Source organism: Anser brachyrhynchus, assembly GCF_964034855.1.
Source record: "Anser brachyrhynchus genome assembly, chromosome: 25".
Lineage (NCBI taxonomy): Eukaryota > Metazoa > Chordata > Aves > Anseriformes > Anatidae > Anser > Anser brachyrhynchus.
In genome coordinates, this window is record NC_137718.1 from 4,200,682 (window position 1) to 4,213,940 (window position 13,259).

At 41.7% G+C, this 13,259-nt stretch overlaps 2 protein-coding genes across 4 annotated transcripts in view; one reads left to right on the forward strand and one right to left on the reverse strand.

Moving 5' to 3' along the window:
* The window catches only part of CLMP (CXADR like cell adhesion molecule), a 51,286-nt gene extending 40,955 nt beyond the window's left edge, over positions 1 to 10,331 (reverse strand). Inside the window, exons 1-3 of one of the 3 annotated variants that reach the window (XM_080568081.1) lie at positions 10,195 to 10,218; positions 5,900 to 6,016; positions 5,395 to 5,737 (exon numbers count right to left, since the gene is read on the reverse strand). In XM_080568081.1, the coding sequence (XP_080424207.1) occupies positions 5,395 to 5,542 (148 nt within the window). In that variant the 5' untranslated portion in view covers positions 5,543 to 5,737; positions 5,900 to 6,016; positions 10,195 to 10,218. Of the gene's footprint in view, positions 1 to 5,394; positions 5,738 to 5,899; positions 6,017 to 9,824; positions 9,849 to 10,194 lie in introns of those variants that run through there. The other 2 variants (XM_080568080.1, XM_080568082.1) reach the window with 2 other exon arrangements.
* A 103-nt stretch (positions 10,332 to 10,434) lies between these two features.
* GRAMD1B (GRAM domain containing 1B) overlaps positions 10,435 to 13,259 on the forward strand; it is a 164,043-nt gene continuing 161,218 nt past the window's right edge. The window contains exon 1 of the mRNA XM_080568047.1: positions 10,435 to 10,450. The gene's annotated coding sequence lies outside the window, so the exon portion shown is untranslated. The remainder of the gene's footprint in view (positions 10,451 to 13,259) is intronic.

Here is a 13,259-nt window from a genome sequence, read left to right on the forward strand (position 1 = left end):
ACTGGTACCAAACACACTCGCAATTGTTATGTGCAAGTGTCCTTGCCACATGGCGCAGAAAGCAGATTTTTGCCAATACACACACTTTGTCAGAGTGACTGTTTACATTTCCTTTCATGCAATTCCTACAAACTCAAACAAGTCGCAGACTGTAAACCTGCTCAGTTCCCTATAAAGCCCTGTATTTGCCTTGAGGAAGACAGGGGCATTTGTTGTGATCCAGAGGATAAACATGGGGATATCTCCAAGCCCGTTGTGCAATGACAAGCATTTCTGGGAAGCTCGCTCTGCTGTTACACAAAATGTCCTTCTGAAGTGGGCCAGAGTACCCCACAGAAACAGACCGCTAATTCTGCGGAGAGGAGACAAGGCCCAGTGTGGGCACAGTGGCAAAACACCAGTTGTTTCGCATGGGAAATTCAGAAAAGTTGCCTCCCCACACACACGCTGTTTCTCATGATTAAAAATGAATCCATCTTCAGTATTTCAACTCAACTTTGGCACGCTGCTATTCCCCACTCTGGAAGGTTACCTTTTTTCTCCTTTTCCTTCTTATGGTTAAACTGAAGAAAACAAAGGATAAAAATAACCCCCAAACCAAAACCAAGCATTTTAATTGTTACGTATCTGAACTATTTCATGTAAAATACAGCAGAACTAGAGAAAAATAGGCCACTTTTATGAAGTGCCTTGACAGAAAATATTTGATGCAAACCAGCCCTGGCTTTAAAAGAATTTTAGAGTCTCACAAGAAGTGTTAACCCTGATATCCTGCCAGATAGCAACTCACTCAATTATGTCTTGCTTCTTTGAATTCCCCCTGGAGCACCAAATGGGCACACTGCTTCTTTGCTCTTTCCCTATGTTTTCTTAGAGCAGTGTTGTACTAAAGAGCTCTCGGCCCTCTCCTAGAAGTAAATTCACACCACCAACAGTTCTTGCTTTCATCTGGTGTTTTGTTGACTGCTTCTAGAGTCCTCTCATGAAGAAAAATCAATTACATTAATTATCAATTATTTGAAGTTGTCTTTGGGAGAACAGCCTCCTCTTGAGCTAAATAAACCAAGAATAATTACCTGCATTCCTTCATAATCCAATGAAGGAAAAGATGAAATCCACATGGCAAAATCCTGTACAGAACCCCTGTTCACAGCTACATATTTTCTTTTTGTACTTCAGTCCTGAGCCAAGGATTTTTGTTAAGTGCTGTAAAAATGTGGGGCAAAATTCTTGCCCCACCAAGCTTCTAACCTAAGAACACCATGAGGCAAATAAAGACAACAGAAAAAGACATGAGAAAACCAGGAGATAGTAAGTATGTTCAATATTGGTAACCTCAAATTTGGGAAATACCCAGAGATGGAGCAGAAATAAGAGGAGTTGAATTTTTTTTTTTTTTGCTTAAAACAGCCTCCCTTGCTTTTTACTGGTTCCAGGCAGAAGCATTCTATCACAACAAAAGCTTCCCAGTAACCTCACTGGGATGAGTGCTGGTTTTTATAACAGCACAGCAGTTCTTGGCTTTGCTGGAGTGTAATGTTGCAAGGTTTTAAGAAGGGCCTCGAGGATGTGTGACAAGGCACTGTGCAGGTTGCCCGTGCTCTTACAGCAGGAGAAAAAGCAAGTCTCAGAAGTCAATCAGTATACAAGCACAGCCCCAGGCCAACCCGCCACTGCCAAATGCTGCAGAGCAGCTTCCATTTCATCAAGGATTTTCAAGCTGGGATTCTGGTGGATACCTAGGCAAGCGCATGCTGTCAGACCCAATCGCTCATGCCAACAAGCACTACAGGGATTTGCACCATAACCTTTCCCAGCACAGTGAGACAATCAGGTCTTGGTGTTCAGTGCAGCAACTGCGTTCCCCTGGGACAGCACTGTAAGAGAACCATTGACCTCAGCTTACAGAGCAGAGCTCGGCTACATCCACACAGAAGGTACTTTTGCCATTACAGCTGCATCCACTCCAGCAGAATCACTTCTGCACAATACACCAGTTCTTATACACTGAGCACATCAGACTACCATAAGGCAGACTAAATATGCAAGTCAGAGCCACCAGGTACACCTGCATCCATCAGCCTCGGTACAGCACATACATCTCCCTATATCACACATCACTGTACCCTGCTTTTGCCTTTTCCCAAGGACACCATATGCAGAGGTAGTTAAGACTTGGCTCCCAAGGCATCTGGGCTTGGTCTTGGAGGTCAGAATTCTTTACGTCCTGCTGGCTAGTCAGATTTAAAGAAACCACGAAAACATCTTTGCAGGTACTGAGGTTGAAGCGAACTGCGAAGGTCTGAAAGCAGACTTGACCATTTCTCCGTGCAAAAAGAACTCCTGTGGGCAAGCAGCTGCCCGCTGCTCACGAAGCAAGATCTAAGCAATTAGGGCACTGAGATGAGCAACCCCTAATGCTGTAAGGCAAAGGTTCAGTGTCAGCAGCAGGACACCAGAAAGCTGGATGGCTGCATTGGTTTGGCACGTCTACTCCTTTGGATCTCGAACCCACCAGTTTCTGAAGGGCAAAGCACATGCACCAGCCAAAAAGAGAAGACAATCTAATACCAGAGTAGAAGCAGGCATACAAATATTACACACAAACATATTTGATTACAAGAAAATGAAATTTCCTTTTACTTTAGTAGAAGGTTCATTAAAAATATTCAAAATTGACTTGGACTAGGAGATGGGAAAAGGTAAAGGAGATTTCCAGAGCCTGAAAATTTAAACCAATTAAGCAAAACATATGAAAAAAATATTTACTAATTATTTTTTACTGTCTGAGAAATAAACACTCCATAGTGAAGAATCAGGAATTTCCCTTGGAAACTTCCATTTTCATCTTTAAAATTATAGTTTGTTATATTTCAAGCTCAAAACGAGATTTTGACCAGCCACGGACCAAGATGAGAATCAGACATCACAACTACATGTAGGCAAAAATTGGCATGCATCACCATCCTCTCCACACTCCTTCCTGCTTCATTCACCTAGCCTTTGCTACAAAAGCATGGTCTTGCTCTTGGCCACGTTCAGGAAAGTCTTGTCATGTTTTAACAGCCTCCTTTAGTCATTGGCTCCTGTTTGCTGCCTCCTCACACAGCTGTTCACTTGCCCCAGAGATAAACAGTGCAAAAGACAAGGACTGCATACACGTACCATTAACAATAATCAAAACCCAGAAGAGGCAACCTTCAAGGTTTACGTGGCTTCTCTAAACACTTCTTCCCACACTACTCCTTCACTTTAACAGTGAGAAAAAGCAAGCCGCCACTGGCACTTCTACACCCTTCTGCTATACAGGAGCAATTAGACGTTCTCAAGCAAGCAAATCAGACCGCCCAGTCTCCTTGTTTTCTCTCCAGCAGGAGCCCTGAACAGGGACTACCATGATTCCTCTTCCCTAGAACATGCTTCTAATGTTGATAAGTAAAGCTCGACTGGGAGCAGAAAGATCAAGCTGTCTGTTGACAAGACAGGTACGGCAAAAGCAAGTCTAGGGGCAGGTCAATGACAAGGAGAAAAAACATTCTTGATTGTGCTGTGAGCTCTAGGAAGACACTTATCCTCCCCTTGCCACAGCTGGGACAACTCCCACAGGGGCTGAGGACCTCAGTTCATGGGTAAATGCATAAGCTCTTCAGGGCAGGAATTGTCATTTCTTTTGGGCTTATGCATTACAAGCATTACAGAGATCCCTTGATTCCAAAGAAATGGGAACGGTTAAAGCCCATTACACTCCACAGATAAAACTAGTGATAGTCACCCAAAGGATAGTTGTATTGTCATTACAGCCAAACGCACTTTTTCTGTGGCAACAGCTTATCCCTTTTGTTCCAAGCCTTCATCATGGGGGCTCTGTGAGAAGATACACCCTCTGAAGAGGGTTGGTGGATCAAAGACTGACGTTATCCATCCTCCTTAATGAGGTAGGCAACCTTGCCTTCCGTTTCTTAATTTTTAGAACCACTTATTAGCCATTTCTGCACAGCAGACTCAGCCCATGCACCTCTAACAGAAGCCCAGGTGTTCATCCAGTTCTTGGTGCCTCATCTCAGTCTTCTTTAAGCACCACCACATGGAGACAAATTGCCAAGGTAAATGTGCAGATGTGGGGGGGGCAAACTGCTGCCTGCATTCCCCTATGGATTCTTCACCATGTTCAAGTTCCCTCATTCCTACAGATAAAGCCTTTGCTAACAATAATTCCCAGAGCAAAAACCTTTTCCATAATATATTCAGCAGCTCTACAGATGCTGCCTTTCTTTTGGACATCTGTAAAGCTGGATAGTTCATGTCCCACGCCTGTGAGACTAGAACAGGTTGGTATTGTACAGCGTTACTTTTTAGGAGCCTATCTAAATCCTGTTTTAACTGTGTCCACCCACATCAGTCCCTCACCATGTGGGGCACAACTCTTCCATGGGAATCAAAGACCTGACCCCTTCCACACCTGTACGCAGGTTTCTGGAGGGACAGAAGGACCCAGGAATCACAGCCCTCATTCAACCACACCAGATCTCAGAGCTGTCTGCTTGTCAGCACTACCTTGTGAGCAGAATGGAGACAGAAGCTCACTCATCACGTTACAGTGCCTCTGGAGATACAGATACCCAGGCTGCTTCTTAGTCACTCTTGTAGGCAAGCCCCCCTGAAAGACCTCAGGGCTGCAAACCCTTTCTCCATAGGCTACGGATTTAACAAACCTCGCTTTTCAGCCCTTCTACCTTCGCTCCCCCCCTTCTTTTACTGTTCCCTCTCCTGTTTTCTTCTCCTTCACTCCTATTCAACAGGAAATCTCTACCTATTTTCTTTCCTTTCTTTCAGCAGCCCCTTTCCCTCCCTGTTTCGTGCTGTCTCTTGTTTTTCCCCCCTTTCTCCCTTCTCCCATCCTTTTCCCCCTGAACTCCTCCCTCTTGCACTTCAACACATCTGTTTTTAATCTGAGGCATCAATTGGAAACAATAACCCCTTTTCATTTTAAAAATCTGAATGTTAAAGGCTCGAGCAAAGCAAAACAGTTTAACAAATTTGACACTATGCTTGGAACAAAGACATTTTGTTCACTTTGTTTTGTCAAAGAGGTTCAAGCCCCTTACTAGTACATTGTCTAAAAGCGCTGCCCTTTTCAAACAAAAACACACATTCCTAAAGGAGTCTGTTTGACCACCACTTCTAAAAAACGATTCCAGATATTAAAAGGTCTCTGGCCATCAACCTGCTAATAACCAAAGCAGCGAGAAAAGCACCAAACGACACTGAAATTGGAGTTTTCCGTAAAAGTTTTTTCTTTGCAAACCCGTTTAGCTCATCAGAAATGAATTTCAGTCGCGCAGAGAGGGCGCGTGGAAGTTACATTAAACACCGAACACCAAAACGCCAACCTACCTAAAAAGAGGATGGAAAGTGCAGACATTCCGTCTCCAGGCAAGAGGGGGACTTTTCCTCCCTTTTTCTTCCTTTCTCCCAGGAACAGCAGGCAGACCTGCACAGGATTCAAAGGAACGCCTCTGGAATGCACCGAGTGTAATTGCATCCATGTGCCAGAAAAATAACCAACTTCACTCTTTCTTCCCTTCTGCTATTCATCTCCTTGTCCATATTCCATCCAGATTCAGCGAGAGCTTTTAGATTTGCGGCTGGTAATTCAGGCCCTTGAGTTTGCGGACGAGGAGAGAGGCAGTGCAGCAAGGAGTTCACATCTCCAGCAGCATAGAACAATTTTGCATGTCTGAAAAGAAAAGGAGAGAAGCAGGGGAAAACACTGTGCTCAATGTTCACCACATGGCTGCCTCCCAGAAGAGCCCCTCCCTACCATCAGCTGGGATTAATAGTGAAGACCAGTCATGTGGGTGAGGTAAAGCTAACTTCTAGCAGTAACATATATATTTACCTTTGGGGGAGAAACAACAGGATTTCTCTAGTGTCAAAACAGTTAAGTTTGGAGGCAGTAAAATCCAGCATGGAAAAAAGAATCCGATTCGTCACTCAAGGGCTGGAGACAGACTCCCTCGGAAAAAGCACACATGCTCTGCGGAGTTATAAACACTCACGTATATACATTTTATGTACACTATCTTTGTAGATAGTAAGCTACAGAATTAAAGCTTTTAGTCTTACTGGAAGGATTTCTTCTGTCTGGTTTATTATTTTCTCTTTGAATAAATCTGAGTTTCTAGGAAAGAAAAATCCTAAAAACTCATTTAATCACACATTTTGTCGGTTCTCTCCCAACTAGAGAAAGGGCCAAATCAAGCAGACATTATATATCTACATTTAGTGACCCCTCTGGATAAATTCATAAGGATACCCTCAAAGGCATTTTAAACCCGAGCAGCCTCCCTTCAAGCCTCACACTAGTGCAGTCAGTAAGCAAGCTTAAAAAGCTAGCTTAAATATACCATATTTTCTGCCATTGCAGCAGTTCAGACAAAATTCTCACTTTCCGTAAGAAGGATCAAATTTAATAGAGTCAAGTTCACAGATGGCTTTGACCATCTACAGAGCTGAAACAGCCAGAACAGAACTTTTTAAATGCCTCGCTAACATTTCTAAATCTTCCTGCTCACAGCGAGGCCATGGAAGCAGTGTTTGACATGTGCACATATGTACCACTGCTCTGATCTACAGCACTTCACACATACAGGTCGTGCTTACACCTTTACTTCCACATACCCTGGGATACATCTGCTTTTCCGAAAAGCAAAGCACTTTCAGCTTGCCCACCTGCATATCAACAGAGTAACACAAACACCACGGGGGCTGTAAAACCAACCAAGTGTCTGAGTAAGCATTCGGGTGGCTGTCTTGTGCTGACCTGTGCCGCCACAACACTGCAAATCCCAGGACCCTAACTAGATGATTTAAACACGCTGAGGTGCATCTATACAAGCAGCAACTGTACGTTTTCTAAGCACAGGCACACTCACACAGCATCGTCCAAAATGCACAGCTGCTTGCAAAGCAAGTTGACCCACCTTGTGCAACATGGGACTGAAGGAAAGCTTTGAAGATAAAAATCCTCTGCTTCAGGAGCACTTACGAACATATCTCTGAGAGGACAAGCAGGCCATATGCAAGGTTGCCAGCTTGGAGCTTGCAAGCTCTGACTTCAGTCCCAGGCTCTCTCAGTAGCTCCCTGGGCAAGACCATCTACATTTAGTTTCTAAATGGATATCCCTGTAAAATCAGGGACAGCATGCTGCTCTCCCTCTCCAGGGATGAGAGCATTGTTATTAAGTCCACAGTGAAGGCACTACGTTTAGAAGCTCTATGGGACCTCATCATCTTGGCTCTTCATTACCATACAAGCTTTTCAAGCATTTACTGGAAGACGGGAAACATTGCCACCTCAGACAAAGTGGGGCTTGAGATTCAGGTAAATACCATTAGAGAGAAATAACATGGATAAAATTTATCTTTCTACATCCTCTTTCATTAAACAGCATCCTTTGACCCTCTCTGCCTCACAGATAGAAACAAACACCCAACTCCTCTCCAAAACAGCTGTTATCTATAACAGTGAGAAAATATTTTAGACAGCATATTTAACTAATACAGGTGAACGTAACAGCTTCTACAGAGCATCTTTATCTGCATCTTCTGCCATAGCATTGGAGCTGGATTCCTTCAGAGCATCTCCCACACCCTTGACCAAACAAGCTGCTTGCTTTCAAACAGTTGACTGGCTCTGAGAGAGCATCATCGATTTTCAGTGCAGAACACAAATCAATGGAGGAAAGTGCATTTAATCCTTTCCTCCGCTTTCCAGAAGCCAAGCAACACCGAGCTTGTCTCTCTGCATTACAGGTCTGACAGAAGATGTCCCAAGCTATGCTGTGAATACCCAGCACGCCGCTTTGCTTTAATTGAATCAATGCAGCACGAACCAAGACAGAGAGAAGTGGTGACACCCTACACTTGCTGCCCAGCCTCCACAGAAACACAGAGCTGGGATGTTTGGAATATGCCCACAGAAGGGGAGGAGGATGCTGAGGATCAGAGAGGAGACCATGCATGCCAAATCTCCTCCATCTTCTCAGAGGAGCCACTCCACAGCCTGTTCTCTCATTACATTCAGTCCCTTCTGGAAGCTACTCAAGAAAAAAAATATGTTTTGGGGTTCAGGGGGGATTCTCCCTCTGGTGTTCGTACCCCTTACAGCAAGGTATCTCGCTTGTCTGTGTAACAGCTCCAGTGACAGGCTAGCAAGGGCTGGTGTAGGTACATACAAGGAAAACCATACCTCTCACACCAGCACAGCCTCTCTCAAGACTTTGCTGACTGCCTGGAGGTTACATAGGTCTTATCTATAACAGGTACTTTTTTTTTTTAATCCCCAGAAGGCAGTAATTCTTCTAGAAGGCTCATGAATGACTTCACCTGTTCCTATACAGTGCTAGCACAGCATGGAAGATACCTATCATATGCTTCTCAGCAGGGAGAAAGAACAGGGGAGTAGAGAAACTGCTGTTTGTTGTCATAAGCATTAAGGAAAAACACTCAGTAAACAGAGTTGTTTCCAGGGTTCCCGTACTGCTGTTAACAAGCCGCAGCTTTTAAGTCTGGGGTAGGTCCAGCTTAAAATAGCTGTACACAAAACACTTGTAGAAACCCTACAAGCCCCACACCAGCTTTTTCATTTGTCTTCCCTAATGACATCTCAGTTTCAGCCCCTTTCACATTTGCATCAATCCTACCAGGAAAGTACGCTCCCTCAAACCTGCACATCCCAAGAGCCTGCCCAGCTCTTGCTAGCTCATTCCTGTACTGGTTGAAGGATGTGGATGGACCCTCTCCTAACCTTTTTTTTTTATATAAAAAAACACTGGATTATTCTTTTCACCTGGTTACCCCTAACTCTGGGGAAATAACCCCTTGAGGTGCAGCTGCCCCCTCCACTGCAGGGCCACGTGCTGTCTTCCCAGGGTCAAGAGGTGCTGCACGCAGCCAGCAGCAGCTCTAACACCCCTACCACCTAAAGGAAACCAGAAGGAAAAGCATTCTCTTCTGAAGCAAGAACAGAATAAGTCCTGCTTAGACATTCAAGAAAAGTAAAGAAACCAGCTCTACTATCACCTTTCTTTTCTACCTCTTCCTCTAGGAGTGTTATTACGTAGCAGGAGCAAATGCTATCACTACTCAGCCACTCTCTTGTATTGATTCTTTCAGTCTGTTCTCCAAGACTCCCAGTATAAGCTTCCCACATACAGCTTAAGTGATTTAAACAATTTATTGAGACAGCCAGTAGACAGACAGTGCTCATCCATAAGGGTGTCCATAAAAGCACTTTGAAACTCCAGAGCAAAGCTATGCTGCGTTCAGCTTCTGGCTTTGAAGCTTTACCAAGTACAAAAATACGCTTCACCAAAGGAAAGGCAAGCCACACAGGCAAACCAGGGTCCAAGTAGCAAACCTCAAAACAGATAAGAAAGAATACTAGGGCAGAAAATAAAATCCTTCCCGTAAGCTTCTTTTCACAATAGTCTGCCGTTAAAAAAGTTGCTTCATACCACGTCAGTACTCAGATATTTACTTACAAACTAGTTGTTTAAGAGTCCCCACCTCTTATGCAGGCTTCAATAATTGATCATAAAAGCACCATTAGTCATTTAATATTGGTGAAAAGTGTCACTTCAACAAGACTTAGCACTCGTTGTCAGTAGGTGCATCTCTGACTGATAAACAAGCAACCAGAAAACTTCTTCAACCTCTAGCTATTTTTGAAACATCTCAGGCCACACAATTTATCGCTCCAACATTTACTTATTTATTCTTTTCACATGAACACACGCTTATTACTATTTAGATAGTCTTACCTATGTGAGCCTATAACTAAATTTAATGTTTAGCTGAGCAGAAAAGAAGGGTTTTCATACAGAAAAACACTAATTTAAGCTTAATTAGCTTTATATTGATAGCAAGGTGGCCAGCAGCTGAGCACAACATGAACTACTTATATTACCATCATTGACTTTAAAGTAAAGGATAAAATAGGTCCATATCAACAAGGTTTCATTGTTATTAACACCAAAAAAATCAAAAATACTCTAATAACAGAGAGCTTCTGCTTCTAAGCCGTACATTTAACAAACTTTCCTAGGACAAATAACATCACCTAAACTCAAAGACCATAAGAAAACCTAGTTGAACAGAAAAACACCATAGCAAGCAATAACCCCTCTTTACCTTCGCAGTTCGTTTCCCACTTCTGACTAAGAAAAATAAATACATATATACATATATATAAGGAATGCTGGATTTTATTCAGGTTCCTCTGAAACATCTGCCAGTGAAACACCATGCCTTAATTTCCCATCAGTGGATTGGATAATTGGCAAGTAAATTGTATTTACTATTCGCAGGTGTGAAGCCTATGAGATGAAAAAGGATGGTCAGAACACAACTTAGAAAAGCAGGAGAGAAGGATATTTGAAGAATTAAGGTGAATTTAACTTTTAAGTGTTTATCTGTTTGTAAGTGCTTTCATATATTTATGTATTTAGCTTTGATGTGTATTTTAACATATACGTATTTATGTTAGTAGAAAGTATAAGCAAGCTAGCTAGAAAAAAAGCAAGTGAAAGTGACATATAAGAAAAGGAAGAAAGGAGCAGTTGTTTATAGTGCAAAGTAATTAAAATGTTATTTCTTTAAATATTTTTTTATATAATGTTTAATTTGTTTAGGAAATGCTTTCAAGGTAAAGACTTTTTTTTAAATTGTTTTCTTTAAAATAAGAAGTTGGAAGGATTTTATCTTTGTTATTGACTTGCCTGAGCCAACAAAGATCAAAGATGTAGAGGTATATGATATATCTTATCATAATACTATAGGTAATGTGTAAGTAGCTCTTCTATAAACTAGAAAAAGTAAGTAAATAACAATAAATAAAATACAACTATGCCTAAGAAACCAATGAAATCTTAATCATGGCAATGTGAGTCTATTACTAAGTAGTAGGATGTTAGTTTTTAAATTAATATCTATAAGAGAACTCTTTTCTTATGTTATACCTCTAGATTAAGTACAATTTCTGTGAGTAGGGGCGTGGTTTGAACATACAGTCAACTTTGAAATAAATGTAGTATAGGAAAAAATGCTAGAGAAGGATTGAGTGAGATTGATCGTGTTGTGTTCTGCCTATGACTTTGCCTAGGAAGGCTTACATAGTTCTGGTTTATTTTTAAAACAACTCTTCTGTGTGTTAATATTTGAGTTTTGATAGGGCTTTTTTGTGTTGGCATGGCTCTTCACAGGAGAAACTCCTGCATTTGTGAAGCTGTTAATGGAGGAAGACAGGTATACAGCTCTTGTTTTTCTCTTCCCAGCAGATAGCTGCTGCCCCGGAGTAGGAATAGCAAGTATGTTGGCACATTGCAGTTGATAGATATCACTAAGCTTTTAAGCTAGCCCTGCTACTGACCTCTTAAATGATATTTAGCACACTGCCACCACCACCCCCTTTTTTTTTTTCTTCTATCATTTTTACACAGCACTGTAGCTGTGCAGCTCCTACAAATCTCAGTTTCAGCTGGAGCCTTCAGATATTGTAGAATGTAAAACAGAAATCTGTTTGCTAAGTACTATCGCAGTATAGAGTATGGTGTTAATTCTGAGTGTAAGTTCTTTCAGGGATAGATAAAACAATGTGAATCCAAAATTTGCTCAGATGCTTAGAAGCAAAACAAAGCAATAATGTTTACTGTAATTGAACTGATAAAAAGTCAATACTGTAAAACAGATTTTTTTTTTTTAACTCACTTTAAGTCGTGGTCCTGTAGTACTCATAAATAGACTTCCAGAGTTTCCTCCATCTATTTTCTCCATTCCAGTGTCTTTTATTCCTCAAGTGGATTGGAAATAAGAAGGTTTATCATAAGCACTGTTTGGACTCCAGAAATTTTCTTCTTCAGAGGTCTCCATAAAGAATAGCAAAGGTTAGGCCTGACTTGCGGAAATATTAAGGAGTTTCTCTTACTCAAGGAACAGATGTTTAAGACTTTTTAAAATGGAAATGTTGAAGGTGAGCTTTCTTTTAACACTTTGAATATCAGTACTGCCTTTTAAAAATTGTATGCTCTAGAATAGCAAGCTATTCTAACGTACTATACTGCTTCTGAATTGCTTTCAGGTAACATTTGTCCATGTACTTCAGCCCTTTTACGCTCTCTTTTGTTAATAAACAACTAGACTGAAGCTTACATTCTTGACTGCTTCCATCGTATGATGTAGCTTGTATAACACAGTATTGCTGTCTGCCTGCATAAAAGCAGGTCTTCCATTGATCTTGGTTAGCAGAATGTTGACAGTTTAGGCTAGAAAGAAGGTTTTCCCCTCAGTATTAGAAGAGATTATTTAGAAGTGCTGACTTGAGAAAGAAATATTTTTTTAAAAAAAGTGTGTGTGGGGGCGGGGGAGAACACTTTGTCAATTTTCCTTTATATGTGTTTATGAATCCTTGACAGTGAACTTCAAGGGGCTGAATACAGTTGACAGGGCAATCTAGGAATAGCTGTGCTGAGGCAAACTGCTAGTCCCAAACCACAGTCTGCTTGTCTTGTACTTTGCATTTACTCACCCTTGGTGAAGGGGAGAAGGGGGAGCAGCAGGTCGTTTCAATGCCAAAACGGTCACTATTTCTGCTTCCATGCTATCTTCACTTCTGCCCCTTTACAGCTGCCACCAATTTGTTAGCAGCAGAGTCCCATACAAGTGTTTAACAATTGGGTAAGATCTTTTGTGACCCAAAGGAAAAGGGAAGGCTTGTATCAAACCAGAGATGGAAATGAAGCAGCTTATCTTAGAAATTTCTCTCAACTATTAATCTTGTCATTAGGGACCATGACATGTGTAAAATGGAACTTTTGGCTACTGTTAAATACCTAACTGAATTGGCAAAAATTTGTGACATCATGCAGCAGCTGTTTTCAGGACCACCGGAAATAAATCTGAAAACTTAACCCAACTGCTTAGTGGGTGCACTAACCCCACATAGTGTTACAATGACCTGTCACAGCAGGGGTAAAAAGGCTGAAATTAAAATAATCAGTGGAGACTTGTGGGCTTAGTCTTAAAAACATTTTTTTCTAGGTCTGGGTTAAAAAATACTGTGAAGTGAAGATGACATGGGGGTAATGTGGTTTTGAATGGCAGCCAATCGGTTGCAAGTAGGGGTCAGGCAGAAGCTTTCTGTCCCTGGGGCTTTTGGTTTAGTCCTTACTAATACAGAGTTCACTTAGAGTATGTGGAAA